Raw genomic sequence first — 19,492 nt, 5'->3', positions numbered from 1 at the left:
ACTGAGGTGAGTAGCGCGATCAGCTGGATCCAGCGGTGGCCGCGGGTAACCTCAGTGACAGCTCAGCTGATCGCGATACTCACCTCAGTTGCTGCGTAGAGGTGACAGGAGCGGCGGTGTCTTCTGCTGCTCCGGTCACCTTTATGCGGCAGAGCTGGAAGCGACGCTGGAGGTCTGTGGATTACGCCGGACATGGAGGGCTTTTTGGGGCTTATTAAATTGGTGAACCAGGGAATTTGTTAATGTTTTTTATTTCTAATAAATTATTTTTTCAGGTGTGTGTGTGTTTATTTACTGTAACTTACAGATTAATCATGGAAGGAATCTCGGGGAGACGCCTGACATGATTAATCTAGGATTTAGTGGCAGCTATGGGCTGCCATTAACTCCTTATTACCCCGATTTGCCAACGCACCAGGGTAAATTGGGAAGAGCCGTGTACAGTCCCAGAACTGTCGCATCTAATGTATGTGGCAATTCTGGGCGGCTGCTGACTGATATTGTTAGGCTGGGGGGCTCCCCATAACGTGGAGCTCCCCATCCTGAAAATACCAGCCTTCAGCCGTATGGCTTTATCTGGCTGGTATTGAAATTGGGGGGGACCGCACGCCGTTTTTTTTAATTATTTAATTATTTATTTCACTGCAAAGTATAGACCCGCCCACCGGCTGCTGTGATTGGGTGTAGTGAGACACCTGTCACTCAGCGTGGGGGCGTGTCTCACTGCAACCAATCATAGGCGCCAGTGGGCGGGGAAAGCAGGGAATACAAAATTGTTTAATGAGCGGCCGGCTTTTTCAAAATAGTAAAAGCCGCCGGAGCAGTGTGAATACCGTGCATCGCCGCGCCGGAGATCGGGGATCGATCGTGAGTATATGAGAGAGGGCTGCTCAATTCAGTCACTCAGGAGATTAGCGGTCACCGGTGAGCCCTTCACTGGTGACCGCTAATCAGGACGCGGCACAGACAGAGCAGCAGCATGACAATGAAGTCGGGTGAAGTTAACCCGAGTTCATTCTGATCGTGCGGCTCTGTCTGTGTCTGCTGTCATCTGCCATGTAGCAGAGCTGAATGGCAGATGACATAGTAAAAAATACGCATTACACACGCATTACACACGCATTACACACGCTAGTAAAATCATTAATTTATTTAGAAAAAGCATCGCACTTGTGTTGCACTCGGACCTAACGTGAACTAAAATCAGCCGAGTTTTTTTTCAGCCCAGTCGGACCGATTTTACTCGCATAGATGTGTTTCCAGCCTAATACTTATGGGTTCCCCATTTTAAAAAGGATATTCAGAAGTTAGAGTCAGTTCAAAGGCAGCAACTAGATTATTGCAATGAATGGAGGCCGCCCATATGATGAGAGGTTGAAAAAGTTGGATTTGTTTAGCTTAGAAAAGATGTCTCAGAGGAGATCTCATTTATATGTATAAATACATGTGTGGTCAATATAAAGGACTGGCACATGACTCATTTCTTCTAAAGACAATACTAAGGACCAGGGGGCACTCGCTGCGAGTGGAAGAAAAGTGATTCCGACAGCTAAATAGGAAAGGGTTCTTTACAGTTAGAGCAGTCAGACTGTGGAATGCCCTACCACAAGAGGTAGTAATGGCAGATACTATAACAGCTTTCAAAAAAGGGCTGGATGATTCCTCAGTACACACAACATTGTTGGTTATAAGTGACTTAGTGATAAAATGTAGAATTGGTGGAGGAAGGTTGAAGTAGATGGACCGGGGTCTTTCTTCAACCTAAGTAACTATGTAACAACATGTGGGAGATAATGTTGAATGTAAAATGGGCGTTTAAAATGTATCATTACATTATAGGAGCACTCAGAGTCTCAGTGGTTAATGGGGCACACAGGAGAAATTACTTTCTAAGGGCAGAATGTGGGCACTTTTCATTTCTAGAGCATTGATAAAGGGCATTAATAGTTTCTACAGGGAAATGTTACTATCTATAGGGCTTCTATTTTATAGTAAAACACACCATAATCCTTGGGGCAATACAGAGCTGGCGCAGTGGCCGTTTCGCATCCCACGTGTCATCATACCTCCCAACCGTCCCGGATACAGCGGGACTATCACGATTTGCAGAGTTTGTCCCGTTGCCCCGGGCGGGAGGTCTGTATCCCGTGGCTCCGCCCACCCACTCTCTCCCCACCTCGCTGCTTTTCCCTCCTATCATCCTAATACGTGTCGTGAGCATTACAGAGCAGAGCACGCTAGTCTCTGTGCTGCTGCTGCTAAGGTAATGAATGTCCCCAGCGCTGATTCCCCTCCCCCCGGCCCGGAGCCTGTACTCCTCTAGCTGTTTCTCTGACTCCCGTGTGTTTGTGTCCTGATCTATCGCGTGTGCAGTGTTTGCTTCTCAATGCTGCAGGCACACGGTAGATCAGGACATTAGGGAGAGGACAGTGTGTACTTACCACTTGTGTCCTCTCCTGCAGGTGCACAGACAGCACTGGCCGGTAATATGCAAAGATAGAAGCATTGCCAATGCTTCTATCAGCTACCGACCACATGATCTCCTGCCTGGCAGAGCTGCTGCATCTTAGGCTACTTTCACACATCCAGCTGTAGCAGTGCGGCACAATCCGGCGCTCTGCTGAAAAAACAAAACCTTTTTTTTTTGCCGCCGGTTATGTTTTTTCCAGCATTGACTTGCATTGGCGCCGCATGGGCTTGCGTTCCGTCCGTTTTTTGCCGCATACGGCAGATTTAGCCGATGCGGTGGCCGGATGGAACGTTCCCTGGCACGTTTTTTGCTCCGGCAAAAAAAACGCATCGCTCCGCATCTGGCCGCTGTGGCGCATTTTTCAATGCATGCCTATGGATGCTGGATGCGGCGCAAACCGCATCCGGCCGCCGCATGCGGTTTCTTCCACTGCGCATGCTCAGTAGCGTGCCGCAACCGGAAAAAAACAGACGGGCTGCATGTAAAAACTTATGCAAAGGATGCGGTGTTTTCACAGCCGGTTGAGCCACAGTGCTCAAACCGGATGTGTGAAAGTAGCCTTAGGCGACAAAACCGCATCCTTTGCATACGTTTTTTATAGATTTGGGCCACTGATCTCACACCACATTTACATACCTAGTGATGCCACACATCAAATTCAGATCCCTCCAGCCTGGCCCAAACAGGTTCTGGGCATCAGAACTGGCATCAAAGTGGGCAAAACCCCAGTTTACACATATTTGAATAAGTAACCAGTGTTTTTGAGGGGTTAAATGCCTTTGGGCCACTGATCTCACACCATATTTACATACCTAGTGATGCCACACATCAAATTCAGATCACTCCAGCCTGGCCCAAACAGGTTCTGGGCATCAGAACTGGCATCAAAGTGGGCAAAACCCCAGTTTTCACAGATTTGAATAAGTAATCAGTGTTTTTGAGGGGTTAAATGGTATTGGGCCACTAATCTAAAACCACATTTACATACCTAGTGATGACACACATCAAATTAAGAACACAGCAGCCTGGCCCAAAGGGGTTCTGGGCATCAGAACTGGCATCAAACTGGGCAAATGGCCAGATTTTACAGATTTGAATAAGTAACTGGTGTTTTTGAGGGGTTAAATGGCTTTGGGCCACTGATCTCACACCACATTTACATACCTAGTGATGCCACACATCAAATTCAGATCACTCCAGCCTGGCCCAAACCGGTTCTGGGCATCAGAACTGGCATCAAAATGGGCAAAACCCCAGTTTTCACAGATTTGAATAAGTAACTGGTGTTTTTGAGGGGTTAAATGGCTTTTGGCCACTGATCTCACACCACATTTACATAACTAGTGATGCCACACATCAAATTCAGATCACTGAATGCCCAGAACCTGTTTGGGCCAGGCTGGAGTGATCTGAATTTGATGTGTGACATCACCAGGTATGTAAATGTGGTGTGAGATCAGTGGCCCAAATCTATAAAAAACGTATGCAAAGGATGCGGTTTTGTCGCCTAAGGCTACTTTCACACATCCGGTTTGAGCACTGCGGCTCAACCGGCTGTGAAAACACCGCATCCTTTGCATAGGTTTTTACATGCAGCCCGTCTGTTTTTTTCCGGTTGCGGCACGCTATCAGTGGCCCAAAGCAATTTAACCCCTCAAAAACACCAGTTACTTATTCAAATTTGTGAAAACTGGGGTTTTGCCCAATTTGATGCCAGTTCTGATGCCCCGAACCGGTTTGGGCCAGGCTGGAGTGATCTGAATTTGATGTGTGGCATCACTAGGTATGAAAATTTCGTGTTAGATCAGTGGCCCAAAACCATTTAACCCCTCAAAAACACCAGTTACTTATTCAAATCTGTGAAAACTGGCCATTTGCCCAATTTGATGCCAGTTCTAATGCCCAGAACCTGTTTGGGCCAGGCTGGAGTGATCTGAATTTGTTGTGCGGCATCACTAGGTATGTAAATGTGGTGTGAGATCAGTGGCCCAAAGCCATTTAACCCCTCAAAAAAACCCTAGTTACTTATTCAAATCTGTGAAAACTGGGGTTTTGCCCAATTTGATGCCAGTACTGATGCCCAGAACCTGTTTGGGCCAGGCTGGAGTGATCTGAATTTGATGTGTGGCATCACTAGGTATGTAAAAGTGGTGTGAGATTAGTGGCCCAAATCTATTTAACCCCTCAAAAACACTAGTTACTTATTCAAATCTGTGAAAACTTGGGTTTTGCCCACTTTGATGCCAGTTCTGATGCCCAGAACCTGTTTGGGCCAGGCTGGAGTGATCTGATTTTGATGTGCGGCATCACTAGGTATGTAAATGTAATGTGAAAACAGTGGCCCAAAGGCACTTAACCCCTCAAAAACACCAGTTACTTATTCAAATCTGTGAAAACTGGGCTTTGCCCACTTTGATGCCAGTTCTGATGCCCAGAACCCCTTTGGGCCAGGCTGGAGTGATCTGAATTTGATGTGTGGCATCACTAGGTATGTAAATGTGGTGTTAGATCAGTGGCCCAAAACCATTTAACCCCTTAAAAACGCCAGTTACTTATTCAAATCTGTGAAAACTGGGGTTTTGCCCATTTTGATGCCAGTTCTGATGCCCAGAACCTGTTTGGGCCAGGCTGGAGTGATCTGAATTTGATGTGTGGCATCACTAGGTATGTAAATGTGGTGTTAGATCAGTGGCCCAAAACCATTTAACCCCTTAAAAACGCCAGTTACTTATTCAAATCTGTGAAAACTGGGGTTTTGCCCATTTTGATGCCAGTTCTGATGCCCAGAACCTGTTTGGGCCAGGCTGGAGTGATCTGAATTTGATGTGTGGCATCACTAGGTATGTAAATGTGGTGTCAGATCAGTGGCCCAAAGCCATTTAACCCCTCAAAAACACCAGTTACTTATTCAAATCTGTGAAAATTGGCTGTGTGCCCACTTTGATGCCAGTTTTGATGCCCAGAACCCCTTTGGGCCAGGCTGGTGTCACTTGAGTTTGATTAGGGGCATCACTAGATATGCAATTGTGGTGTTAGATCAGTGGCCCAAAGCCATTTAACCCTTTCACTAACTTACTTTGGTGCCCACTTTGATGCCCATTTTTTTGCCAGTTTTATAATTTTCGCAGCTGATTTTGAGTGTATTTATATTAGGGCACATCAGTGCATTGTATTTTATTATTGTGATGTGTTATTTTTGTTGATAAATGCATAAAAAACTGAAAAAACTAAATTGCCGAATAAGAAACTGACGAATAAGAAACCAACTTCAGCCCCGAATAAAGGCTACTTTACATGCTGCGATATCGGTCCCGATATCGCTAGTGTGGGTACCCGCCCCCATCTGTTGCGCGACACGGGCAAATCGCTGCCCGTGCCGCACAACATCGCCCAGACCCGTCATACATACTTACCTGCCCGGCGACGTCGCTGTGACCGGCGAACCGCCTCCTTTCTAAGGGAGCGGTCCGTGTGGCGTCACAGCGATGTCACTGAGCGGCTGCCCAATAGCAGCGGAGGGGCGGAGCTGAGCGGGACGTAACATCCCGCCCACCTTCTTCCTTCCGCATTGTGGCCGGGAGGCAGGTGAGGAGAGCTTCCTCGTTCCTGCGGCGTCACACGGAGCGATGTGTGCTGCCGCAGGAGCGACAAACTACATCGTTACTGCTGCAGTAACGATAATCAAGAATGGACCCCCATGTCACCGATGAGCGATTTTGCACGTTTTTGCAATGATGCAAAATCGCTCATCGGTGTCACACGCAGCAACATCGCTAATGCGGCCGGATGTGCGTCACAAATTCCGTGACCCCAACGACTCCGCATTAGTGATGTCGCAGCGTGTAAAGCCCCCTTTTAGAAACTGGACGAATAAGAAACCAACTTCAGCATCGTCTGCAGTTGGGTGTGGATGGGGAGTGGATATGGGTGTGGCCGTTTGTAAAATGGATGATTAGGGGGCGTGGCCTAAAAATTGCCGCGTTGCGCACCGCAAACTTTGTCCCACTTCCCCTTCTTTAACCCCTTCACGACCCTGGACGGATCTATCCGTCCAGGATCGTGTCCCGTTAAGCCCCGCCCCCTGCCGCGGGCAGGCGGCGTGGATCGGCACACATATCAGCTGTTTTCAACAGCTGACATGTGTGCCTGCTAGCCGCGGGTGGAATCGCTTCCACCCGCGGCCATTAACCCCTTAAATCTTGCTGCCAAAGTCTGGCAGCAAGATTTAAATGCGCGCGGCCATGTTTGTTACTCACCGCCGCCCCCACCGGAAGTCACGTGTGTTATCACGTGACTATCGGTGGTTGCCATCGTAGCACAGGGTCATGTGATGACGCCTGCTGCTACGATGTTTCACTTTCATTTTCCCTCGGCCGAGAGCAGAGGGAAAACCACAGTGACTGAATCTGCTGATTACAGAGGTATAGCTGTGATCAGCAGATAGCGATCAGCAATCGGATTGCTGATCGCTATAGCCCCCTAGGGGGACTAGTAAAATAAAAAAAAAAAAGTAAAAAAAAAAGTTTTAAAAAATAAAAAAAAAAACAAAAAACCTAAAAGTTCAAATCACCCCCCTTTCCCCCCATTGAAAATTAAAGGGTTAAAAAATAAATAAATATACACATATTTGGTATCGCCGCGTTCAGAAATGCCCGATCTATCAAAATATAAAATCAATTAATCTGATTGGTAAACGGCGTAGTCGCAAAAAAATTCCAAACGCCAAAATTACGTTTTTTGGTCGCCGCAAGTTTTACGCAAAATGCAATAACAGGCGATCAAAACGTAGCATCTGCGCAAAAATGGTACCATTATAAACGTCAGCTCGAGACGCAAAAAATAAGCCATCACTGAGCCATAGATCCTTAAAAATAAGAACGCTACGTGTTTCGGAAAATGGCGCAAAACGTGCGCCACTTTTATTGGACAAACTTGTGAATTTTTTTTAACCCCTTAGATACAAGTAAACCTATACATGTTTGGTGTCTACAAACTCGCACCGACCTGAGGCATCACATAGATACCTGTTTTACCATATAGTGAACACAGTGAATAAAATATCCCAAAAACTATTGTACGATCACACTTTTTTTGCAATTTTTCCGCACTTGGAATTTTTTTGCCGTTTTCCAGTACACCATATGGTAAAACTTATGGTTTCATTTAAAAGTACAACTCGTCCCGCAAAAAACAAGCCCTCATATGGCAAGATTGATGGAAAAATAAAAATATTACGCCTCTCAGAAGAAGGGGAGCAAAAAACAAAAACGCAAAAACGGAAAGTGCCCGGGGGCTGAAGGGGTTAAAAGTTGGGAGGTATGCTGTCATTTGTACATTTGGCAGAAAACCACATCGAAACGGCGCCCCGGAAAGTGCGGACATACGTGTACACTATCACATCAACTCAGTCTGTATCACACAGAGAAGCACAAAGACAACGCTCAACCAAAACTGGCTTTTATTGACTATACCAACCAATCACAGAGCAGCTTTCATTTTCAAACGCGCAGTGAGAAACGTTACAGTTGCGGCTCCGGTGCAGCAGGGGTCGTTGTGGTTTCTCCAGCTCTGACGCAGAGGCGGCCTGTACACAGCTCAGAGCGGTATCTGCGGCCGGCAGCTCGCTGTGCAGTCAGTCGCTATGTCGTTCCTGTGCTGTTGCTTCAGGTGCTGCGGGGATGGCGGCTCCGGGCACATTCCGCTGAAGGAGATGCCGGCGGTGCAGCTGGACACTCAGCACATGGGTGAGCGGAATACACGGCACATAGGAGCAGATGTGTGCGCGTCCTCCGGGGTCCCGAGCACTTCCTGTATCGGCTGCTCACAAGCGTGTATCAGCTGTGCGGGGTGAAACAGCCTCCACAGGGCCCTGCACAGCTGTATGTATGTATGTGTGTGTGTGTGTGTGTGTGTGTGTGTGTGTGTGTGTGTGTGTGTGTGTATATATATACTATGTGTGTGTGTATATACTATGTGTGTGTGTGTATATACTATGTGTGTGTGTATATACTGTGTGTGTGTGTATATACTATGTGTGTGTGTATATACTATGTGTGTGTGTATATACTGTGTGTGTGTATATACTGTGTGTGTGTATATACTGTGTGTGTGTATATACTGTGTGTGTGTATATACTGTGTGTGTGTGTGTGTGTGTGTGTGTGTGTGTATATACTGTGTGTGTATATACTGTGTGTGTCTGATGCACTGGATACACAGCAAAAAGGCTCCTAACATTTATTCCATGTTTTCAGGTAGTTGGTGGGTCTAATAACATCATGTTGGATTGGGGACAGGTTTAGCCACATGTGGGCCTCTTAAAGGGGTTTCCCAATTTAATGGAAGTGGATCTCAAATGGTGTAAAACAACAAACAGTAGAGTCTGTGCTCTGGCTACAGTGGTAGATAATTGCTGCAGCCAATCACTGAGCATAGCGGCTATGCCGAGGGAAGGTGAGGACCTGTTAGGCTAGGTCCACATTTCCGTTGTTTATGATCAGTCACAATCTGCCGCTCTGATAAACAATGCAATCCGTTTGGCAGATTCCGTTGTTTCCCATAGACTTGTATGAGCGGCAGATTGTGACTGATGCCCTTGCGTTGCATCCGCCTCCCGACTGATCAGTCATGGAACGACTGACCGTTGGGCGGCAGGAACCCAGCATGTAACGTTTCTTGAGCAGCAGAATCCTTTTGATTTTGCTGCGCATGCTCTCTCTTGGCGGTCAAACGATCAGCTGATCGCCCGGCGGCCGCCTTGTGTGAGTGATCAGCTGATCGCCCGGCGGCCGCCTTGTGTGAGTGATCAGCTGATCGCCCGGCGGCCGCCTTGTGTGAGCGATCAGCTGATCGCCCGGCGGCCGCCTTGTGTGAGCGATCAGCTGATCGCCCGGCGGCCGCCTTGTGTGAGCGATCAGCTGATCGCCCGGCGGCCGCCTTGTGTGAGCGATCAGCTGATCGCTCTCAAAAGCCGGCGGCCGAGTATTGTGAACAATCACTCGTTTTACAACTAAATCCGCTTTCTCGTGACAATGAATTCCAATTCTTGTCATCCGTTATACAACACATCAGTCACAAGTGTCAAGCAACGCATGTGACTGATGCAAAATAACGGAAATGTGAACCTAGCCTTACTTTGCTGTTTTTGAGTCCAGTTTGCTGAAGATAGACATCATAAGAGTATATACACACAGTGTCTTTTTCATGTAGATTCTACTACAAAAACCACCTAGAGAACTGCAGACTATTCTCTTAAAGGGAACCTGTCACCAGATTTGGTAACTAAGCTGCCGCCACCACCAGTGGACTCATATACAGCATTCTAACATGCTGTATAAGAGCCCAGGCCGCTGTGTAGAACATAAAAATCACTTTATAACATTCACCTGAGGGGCGATGCAGTGCAGACTGGTCGGATGGGTGTCTCCGGTACCAACACCTTCTCTTTCGGCCATCTTTGTCTTCCTTCTTCTGAAGCCTAGGTGCATGATGCCTCCTACGTCATCCACACAAGCTGACACTGGGGTCCTGCGCAGGTGCACTTTGATCTGTACTGAGCAGGGCAGATCAAAGTATTGTAGTGCGCTCGCACGGGACCTCAATGGCAGCCTGTGTGCTTGATGTAGGAGGCATCATGCACCCAGGCTTCAGAAGAAGGACAAAGATGGCCGAAAGAGGAGGCACCGGAGAACGGAGACACCCATCCGACCAGTCTGCACCACACCGCCCCTTAGGCGAGTATTATAAAGTGATTTTTACGTTCTACACAGCGGCCTGGGCTCTTATATACAGCATGTGTTATATATATATATATATATCTATATCTCTATCTCATTCTAAGAGCCTGGTGGTGGTGGCCGCAGCTGATAGGCTCCAAATCTAGTGCCAGGTTCCCTTTAAAAGAATAAACATGCATTTCTGAGTAAGGCTACTTTCACACTTGCGTTCAACGCAATCCGCCGCTATGGAGAATAGCGCAGTCCGTTAACACACTGCGCTATTCTCCATAGACTTGTATTGACGACGCACAGTAACGCAAGTGTCTGCGTTTCATCCGCTGGACGACGCCGAGTCGTTATTTTGATGCCGTGCCAGCGGACGGAACGCTACATGTAGCGTTTTTTGGGTCGTTAAAATAACACACCATGATGGATTCCGTTGGAATCCGCCAAGGTGTCTAATGATTGTCTATGATGGCGGATTCCGTCACGTTCTACTAAGCATGCTCAGCACGTCCAGCAGAATGATCGAAATCGTTTAATATCACTCCTGGTCTCTCACCCCCTCTCTCATACTCGCCGATCACGGGTGACTTGCTCTACCTATGCTCAGTCTTTTGAGTGTTTTTAACCACTTCAGGTTTCCACAGACGCCAAGTGACTAAAGGAAGTGACCTGCCTGTTCTTCTGGTGTTTTCCGCTCTGTACTTTATTTGCTGCTCTTGGCATTTTCTTCACATATACACTATCTGTACATTATATGGTAAAGTGAATAACCTTATACAAAACTACAACTCATGGCACACAAAAAAAACCCCCAGACTCATGCGGATATGTTGTAGTAAAATAAAAAGTTTTGTAGGGATAAGTGGAGGAGTGAACATTAGTGATGAGCACTGCCATACTCGGTACTCGTACTGAGCAGTCACACTCGAACTCATGTATAGAGGATAATAGAAGCCAATGGGGAACTCGAGCATTTTTCCCCATTAACTTTTATTATACTCAGGTGCTCAAGTTGCGTCCGAGTGTCCGACTGGAGGTTTCCACAACATGGATACTAATGACCTATCTTTAGCGTAGGTTTTTAATATTTGGTGGCGGTTCTGAAACCCCAACAATAAGCGGCAGCCGGATGTGTCCATTGTTTAGTGACCGGTCTCAGGACCTGCAGCTTAGCAGCTGCTATCAAAGTGAATGGGAGATAAAATTAATTATTCAGCAGTTGTCACTTGATGAACAAAGCTGTGGAGCTCCTTTCTGTACATTACATACATCCAGCACAAAGCTGTGGAGCTGCTTTCTATACATTACATACATCCAGCACAAAGCTGTGGAGCTGCTCCCTGTACATTATATACATCCAGCACAAAGCTGTGGAGCTGCTTTCTATACATTACATACATCCAGCACAAAGCTGTGGAACTGCTCCCTGCACATTACATACATCCAGCACAATGCTGTGGAGCTGCTCCCTGCACATTATATACATCCAGCACAAAGCTGTGGAGCTGCTCCCTGCACATTACATACATCCAGCACAAAGCTGTGGAGCTGCACCCTGTACATTACATACATCCAGCACAAAGCTGTGGAGCTGCTCCCTGTACATTACATACATCCAGCACAAAGCTGTGGAGCTGCTCCCTGCACACTACATACATCCAGCACAAAGCTGTGGAGCTGCTCCCTGCACATTACATACATCCAGCACAAAGCTGTGGAGCTGCTCCCTGTACATTACATACATCCAGCACAAAGCTGTGGAGCTGCTCCCTGTACATTACATACATCCAGCACAAAGCTGTGGAGCTGCTCCCTGTACATTATATACATCCAGCACAAAGCTGTGGAGCTGCTCCCTGCACATTACATACATCCAGCACAAAGCTGTGGAGCTGCTCCCTGCACATTATATACATCCAGCACAATGCTGTGGAGCTGCTCCCTGTACATTACATACATCCAGCACAAAGCTGTGGAGCTGCTCCCTGTACATTACATACATCCAGCACAAAGCTGTGGAGCTGCTCCCTGCACATTACATACATCCAGCACAAAGCTGTGGAGCTGCTCCCTGTACATTACATACATCCAGCACAAAGCTGTGGAGCTGCACCCTGTACATTACATACATCCAGCACAAAGCTGTGGAGCTGCTCCCTGTACATTACATACATCCAGCACAAAGCTGTGGAGCTGCTCCCTGTACATTACATACATCCAGCACAAAGCTGTGGAGCTGCTCCCTGTACATTACATACATCCAGCACAAAGCTGTGGAGCTGCTCCCTGTACATTACATACATCCAGCACAAAGCTGTGGAGCTGCTCCCTGTACATTACATACATCCAGCACAAAGCTGTGGAGCTGCTCCCTGTACATTACATACATCCAGCACAAAGCTGTGGAGCTGCTCCCTGCACATTACATACATCCAGCACAAAGCTGTGGAGCTGCTCCCTGCACATTACATACATCCAGCACAAAGCTGTGGAGCTGCTCCCTGCACATTATATACATCCAGCACAATGCTGTGGAGCTGCTCCCTGTACATTACATACATCCAGCACAAAGCTGTGGAGCTGCTCCCTGCACATTACATACATCCAGCACAAAGCTGTGGAGCTGCTCCCTGCACATTACATACATCCAGCACAAAGCTGTGGAGCTGCTCCCTGTACATTACATACATCCAGCACAAAGCTGTGGAGCTGCTCCCTGTACATTACATACATCCAGCACAAAGCTCTGGAGCTGCTCCCTGCACATTACATACATCCAGCACAAAGCTGTGCAGTTGCTCCCTGTACATTACATACATCCAGCACAAAGCTGTGCAGTTGCTCCCTGCACATTACATACATCCAGCACAAAGCTGTGGAGCTGCTCCCTGTACATTACATACATCCAGCACAAAGCTGTGGAGCTGCTCCCTGTACATTATATACATCCAGCACAAAGCTGTGGAGCTGCTCCCTGCACATTACATACATCCAGCACAAAGCTGTGGAGCTGCTCCCTGCACATTATATACATCCAGCACAATGCTGTGGAGCTGCTCCCTGTACATTACATACATCCAGCACAAAGCTGTGGAGCTGCTCCCTGCACATAACATACATCCAGCACAAAGCTGTGGAGCTGCTCCCTGCACATTACATACATCCAGCACAAAGCTGTGGAGCTGCTCCCTGTACATTACATACATCCAGCACAAAGCTCTGGAGCTGCTCCCTGCACATTACATACATCCAGCACAAAGCTGTGCAGTTGCTCCCTGTACATTACATACATCCAGCACAAAGCTGTGCAGTTGCTCCCTGCACATTACATACATCCAGCACAAAGCTGTGCAGTTGCTCCCTGCACATTACATACATCCAGCACAAAGCTGTGGAGCTGCTCCCTGTATATTATATACATCCAGCACAAAGCTGTGGAGCTGCTCCCTGTACATTACATACATCCAGCACAAAGCTGTGGAGCTGCTCCCTGTACATTACATACATCCAGCACAAAGCTGTACAGTTGCTCCCTGTACATTACATACATCCAGCACAAAGCTGTGCAGTTGCTCCCTGCACATTACATACATCCAGCACAAAGCTGTGGAGCTGCTCCCTGTACATTACATACATCCAGCACAAAGCTGTGCAGTTGCTCCCTGTACATTACATACATCCAGCACAAAGCTGTGGAGCTGCTCCCTGCACATTATATACATCCAGCACAATGCTGTGGAGCTGCTCCCTGTACATTACATACATCCAGCACAAAGCTGTGCAGTTGCTCCCTGTACATTACATACATCCAGCACAATGCTGTGGAGCTGCTCCCTGTACATTACATACATCCAGCACAAAGCTGTGCAGTTGCTCCCTGTACATTACATACATCCAGCACAAAGCTGTGGAGCTGCTCCCTATACATTACATACATCCAGCACAAAGCTGTGGAGCTGCTCCCTGTACATTACATACATCCAGCACAAAGCTGTGCAGTTGCTCCCTGCACATTACATACATCCAGCACAAAGCTGTGCAGTTGCTCCCTGCACATTACATACATCCAGCACAAAGCTGTGCAGTTGCTCCCTGCACATTACATACATCCAGCACAAAGCTGTGCAGTTGCTCCCTGCACATTACATACATCCAGCACAAAGCTGTGGAGCTGCTCCCTCTACATTACATACATCCAGCACAAAGCTGTGGAGCTGCTCCCTGCGTATTATATACATCCAGCACAAAGCTGCTCCCTGCACATTACATACATCCAGCACAAAGCTGTGGAGCTGCACCCTGTACATTACATACATCCAGCACAAAGCTGTGGAGCTGCACCCTGTACATTACATACATCCAGCACAAAGCTGTGGAGCTGCTCCCTGCACACTACATACATCCAGCACAAAGCTGTGGAGCTGCTCCCTGCACATTACATACATCCAGCACAAAGCTGTGGAGCTGCTCCCTGCACACTACATACATCCAGCACAAAGCTGTGGAGCTGCTCCCTGCACATTACATACATCCAGCACAAAGCTGTGGAGCTGCTCCCTGTACATTACATACATCCAGCACAAAGCTGTGGAGCTGCTCCCTGTACATTACATACATCCAGCACAAAGCTGTGGAGCTGCTCCCTGCACATTATATACATCCAGCACAATGCTGTGGAGCTGCTCCCTGTACATTACATACATCCAGCACAAAGCTGTGGAGCTGCTCCCTGCACATTACATACATCCAGCACAAAGCTGTGGAGCTGCTCCCTGTACATTACATACATCCAGCACAAAGCTGTGGAGCTGCACCCTGTACATTACATACATCCAGCACAAAGCTGTGGAGCTGCTCCCTGCACATTACATACATCCAGCACAAAGCTGTGGAGCTGCTCCCTGTACATTACATACATCCAGCACAAAGCTGTGGAGCTGCTCCCTGCACATTATATACATCCAGTACAATGCTGTGGAGCTGCTCCCTGTGCATTACATACATCCAGCACAAAGCTGTGGAGCTGCTCCCTGCACATTACATACATCCAGCACAAAGCTGTGCAGTTGCTCCCTGCACATTACATACATCCAGCACAAAGCTGTGGAGCTGCTCCCTGTACATTACATACATCCAGCACAAAGCTGTGGAGCTGCTCCCTGCACATTATATACATCCAGCACAAAGCTGTGGAGCTGCTCCCTGCACATTACATACATCCAGCACAAAGCTGTGGAGCTGCTCCCTGTACATTATATACATCCAGCACAAAGCTGTGGAGTTGCTCCCTGTACATTACATACATCCAGCACAAAGCTGTGGAGCTGCTCCCTGTACATTACATACATCTAGCACAAAGCTGTGGAGCTGCTCCCTGTACATTACATACATCCAGCACAAAGCTGTGGAGCTGCTCCCTGTACATTACATACATCCAGCACAAAGCTGTGCAGTTGCTCCCTGCACATTACATACATCCAGCACAAAGCTGTGCAGTTGCTCCCTGCACATTACATACATCCAGCACAAAGCTGTGCAGTTGCTCCCTGCACATTACATACATCCAGCACAAAGCTGTGGAGCTGCTCCCTGTACATTACATACATCCAGCACAAAGCTGTGGAGCTGCTCCCTGCACATTATATACATCCAGTACAATGCTGTGGAGCTGCTCCCTGTACATTACATACATCCAGCACAAAGCTGTGGAGCTGCTCCCTGCACATTACATACATCCAGCACAAAGCTGTGGAGCTGCTCCCTGTACATTACATACATCCAGCACAAAGCTGTGGAGCTGCTCCCTGCACATTATATACATCCAGCACAAAGCTGTGGAGCTGCTCCCTGCACATTACATACATCCAGCACAAAGCTGTGGAGCTGCTCCCTGCACATTACATACATCCAGCACAAAGCTGTGGAGCTGCTCCCTGTACATTACATACATCCAGCACAAGGCTGTGGAGCTGCTCCCTGTATATTATATACATCCAGCACAAAGCTGTGGAGCTGCTCCCTGCACATAACATACATCCAGCACAAAGCTGTGGAGCTGCTCCCTGTATATTATATACATCCAGCACAAAGCTGTGGAGTTGCTCCCTGTACATTACATACATCCAGCACAAAGCTGTGGAGCTGCTCCCTGCACATTACATACATCCAGCACAAAGCTGTGCAGTTGCTCCCTGTACATTACATACATCCAGCACAAAGCTGTGCAGTTGCTCCCTGCACATTACATACATCCAGCACAAAGCTGTGGAGCTGCTCCCTGCACATTACATACATCCAGCACAAAGCTGTGGAGCTGCTCCCTGTACATTACATACATCCAGCACAAGGCTGTGGAGCTGCTCCCTGTACATTACATACATCCAGCACAAAGCTGTGGAGCTGCACCCTGTACATTACATACATCCAGCACAAAGCTGTGGAGCTGCTCCCTGTACATTACATACATCCAGCACAAAGCTGTGGAGCTGCTCCCTGTACATTACATACATCCAGCACAAAGCTGTGGAGCTGCTCCCTGTACATTACATACATCCAGCACAAGGCTGTGGAGCTGCTCCCTGCACATTACATACATCCAGCACAAAGCTGTGGAGCTGCTCCCTATACATTACATACATCCAGGCGAAAGCACATACGGTACTCGCTAATCGTGCTGATGTCGTCTGATCTCTTATTGATGACGTAGGCTATGGACTGATCATTAGTGTGTGAGTCCTGGACAACTTATTTAACCTCTTCCTGAAATCTGGCTTTTGAGTACATCCTATGTTGAGTGTATGGAGCAGGCTAACAGCAATGACCAGAGCTCGCTCCTGTTGCTGTTTAATGGAAAGCTGACAGCTGATGCAGGCAGATCTCAGACAGGTATGTTTGACTCTGAAGTGCTGCTGCATTGTAAGGCGCCTGGGACTAAACCGTACAGGAAACTAGTCAGACAGGTGGGTCCCGACTGCTGCTCTTCTCTTGAGTGATCATTTTTTTTTCCTGCGTGTGGATATAGGGAGACACCTGTCAGTCACTGGCAGCAGCAAGGAGAAGTTGCTGGAAAATGCCTGGCTGCCTACTCGCGCTCCAGTTTGGTCCCCGACCTCTATTAAACTGTTTTTCTCTGAAAGGCTGCATGGGGCAGCTTGTATCTGCTGTCATGTTCCTTTAAACTGTTTACGGTATATTTCACTATCAGCGGCGTTTAGGTGGCTGGAATCTGCTGTGCTCTGTAGTCTTAGGGGTACTTTGCACGCTGCGACATCGCAAGCCGATGCTTACGATGCCGAGCGCGATAGTCCCCGCCCCTGTCGCAGCAGCGATATCTTGTGATAGCTGCCGTAGCGAACATTATCGCTACGGCAGCTTCACATGCACTCACCTGCCCTGCGACGTCGCTCTGGCCAGCGACCCGCCTCCTTCTGACCCCACCGACATCGCACCTGCGATGTCGTAGTGTGCAAAGCCCGCCTTAGGGTCTAAATGATTTTCCATGGCAGGTAGTGGCACACTAAAAACCCCATCAGCGCCATGTTTGAACTACCATGTATCATGTAGACCAGAAGATTGACTTTTTTTTTTATTATATGCTGCAATAGTGATGTATTTCACTATGTAGTGCAAACTATTGTAGGTTCAGGTCACTTAAGAGAAGTAAATAATAAGTCGAAGCCAACAAAGATTTACAAAAAAAAATAGTATATATCAAAAGATAAACGAAAGTTTGAATCACTCCTGTTTTCCCATTTTAAAATAGAGGCTACTGACTTTTTTTTAAAATCCCTGTAGGACTATGTGCCTACGGGACAACGTACCTGCGGATTTTGCAGTGGAAAACCTGTGGATTTATCTGGATTTTCTAGATAAATCCGTAGGTTTTAGCAAGTACAGACACTCCCCATGTTATCCTATGGGATATGGGGAGTGTCTGTGTCCATGCTGCGGTATGTGCGGCTGTGTAATATGCTGCGGATGTCCCGCAGCCGCACGTAGCTGCATGTCAATTATTCCTGTGGAAATATTTTCGGAAATCCCGCTCCTCCACTATGGAGATAGAGGCCGGGACTTCCACAGGTAAGTCGCATGAATGTCCGCAGGTTTACCGCAGATATTTTGCTGGAATCCCGCAGCTATGTATAACTGCGGATTCCGGGGATCAGCTGCGGGAAACCTGCAGATATATCCGCAGGTACAATGTCCCCTGGGCACATAGCCTTAAAGTCCAATTTATCAAATTATAAAATATATTTACCCCATATGTATTTTTCATTTTTCTTATTGCAGGAACTGATGTCGTAATTGTGAAGAATGGCAGAAGGATCTGTGGCACGGGGGCATGTCTTGCTAATGCCCCACTGCATCAAAACAAGAGCTACTTTGAGTTTAAGGTGCAATCTACAGGTGGGTGAGGGCAGGATCCTGGCACAGGCCTGGTACTCATATCAGTACAGTGATATTAGGAGGACTGAACCTGGCCATGTTTATACAGGTCAGGCTGAGTTCACATGTCCAGTAATCATCTGTTAGAACAGATACAGCAGCGATCTGTTGGCAAAAAAAAGTTCTGCAAACACAACTTTTTAAAAAACTGATTTCAGCTGGGTCTAATTTTTTATTTTTCTGAACATTGAAGTCTATGGAAAACAGGTCCATTATTTAGCCATTTGTTTTTCTTTCATTTGAAAAGGATGTTTTTTTGCTTGCTCGATAACTTTAAATTGTAAGAGAATGGATGACTACTTAATGGATTCATTTTCCATAGACATCAATGGTAAACTAAATGGAACCAGCTGAAATCTGTTTTTAAAAATTGTATTTGCAGATCTTTTTTGCCAACAGACTGCTGCTGTGTCAGTCATAACGGATGATCACTGGAAGTGAACCTTGCCTTGGCGGTATTCTCTTCTGCCGTTACTTCGGACGTTACTTACTGGCAGGGGGTTGACTGCTGCAGCCTCTTATAATTCAGTTTAAAAAAAAAAAAACCCGTCCAAGGTTCCGGGTTTTTTTTTTTTTTTTTTTTTTTTTTTTTTAGAACTGTCAGCACTTGGATCGAAAATACGGCCGTGTTTACTCTCTAAACTTACCATCATAACGTAGGTGAAGAGCTGTGAACAAAATGTATCCAAAGGGCTTTAGCAGTGATTCTTCAATGGGGCAATTATGTCTACAACTGCATGACGTTATAAAATCATAGGCAGCGTCCTACAGGAGTGGGGAGAGCAAACCTCAGAGAAGCTTAGAACTGGCTTTTTCCACTGTTATCTGGTATGACTTGTATATTTAAAGAGGTC

The 19,492-nt window shown here is 47.1% G+C and overlaps 1 protein-coding gene across 1 annotated transcript in view; it reads left to right on the top strand.

The window, feature by feature from the left end:
• Window positions 1-8,017: 8,017 nt before the first annotated feature.
• Window positions 8,018-19,492, top strand: part of SPRYD7 (SPRY domain containing 7) — a 41,301-nt gene continuing 29,826 nt past the window's right edge. The window contains exons 1-2 of the mRNA XM_075337291.1: window positions 8,018-8,214; window positions 18,483-18,599. Coding sequence (XP_075193406.1) covers window positions 8,112-8,214; window positions 18,483-18,599 — 220 coding nt within the window. The 5' untranslated portion in view covers window positions 8,018-8,111. The remainder of the gene's footprint in view (window positions 8,215-18,482; window positions 18,600-19,492) is intronic.

Source organism: Anomaloglossus baeobatrachus, chromosome 2 (genome assembly GCF_048569485.1).
Source record: "Anomaloglossus baeobatrachus isolate aAnoBae1 chromosome 2, aAnoBae1.hap1, whole genome shotgun sequence".
NCBI lineage: Eukaryota > Metazoa > Chordata > Amphibia > Anura > Aromobatidae > Anomaloglossus > Anomaloglossus baeobatrachus.
This window is presented reverse-complemented; position numbering and strand designations above follow the sequence as displayed.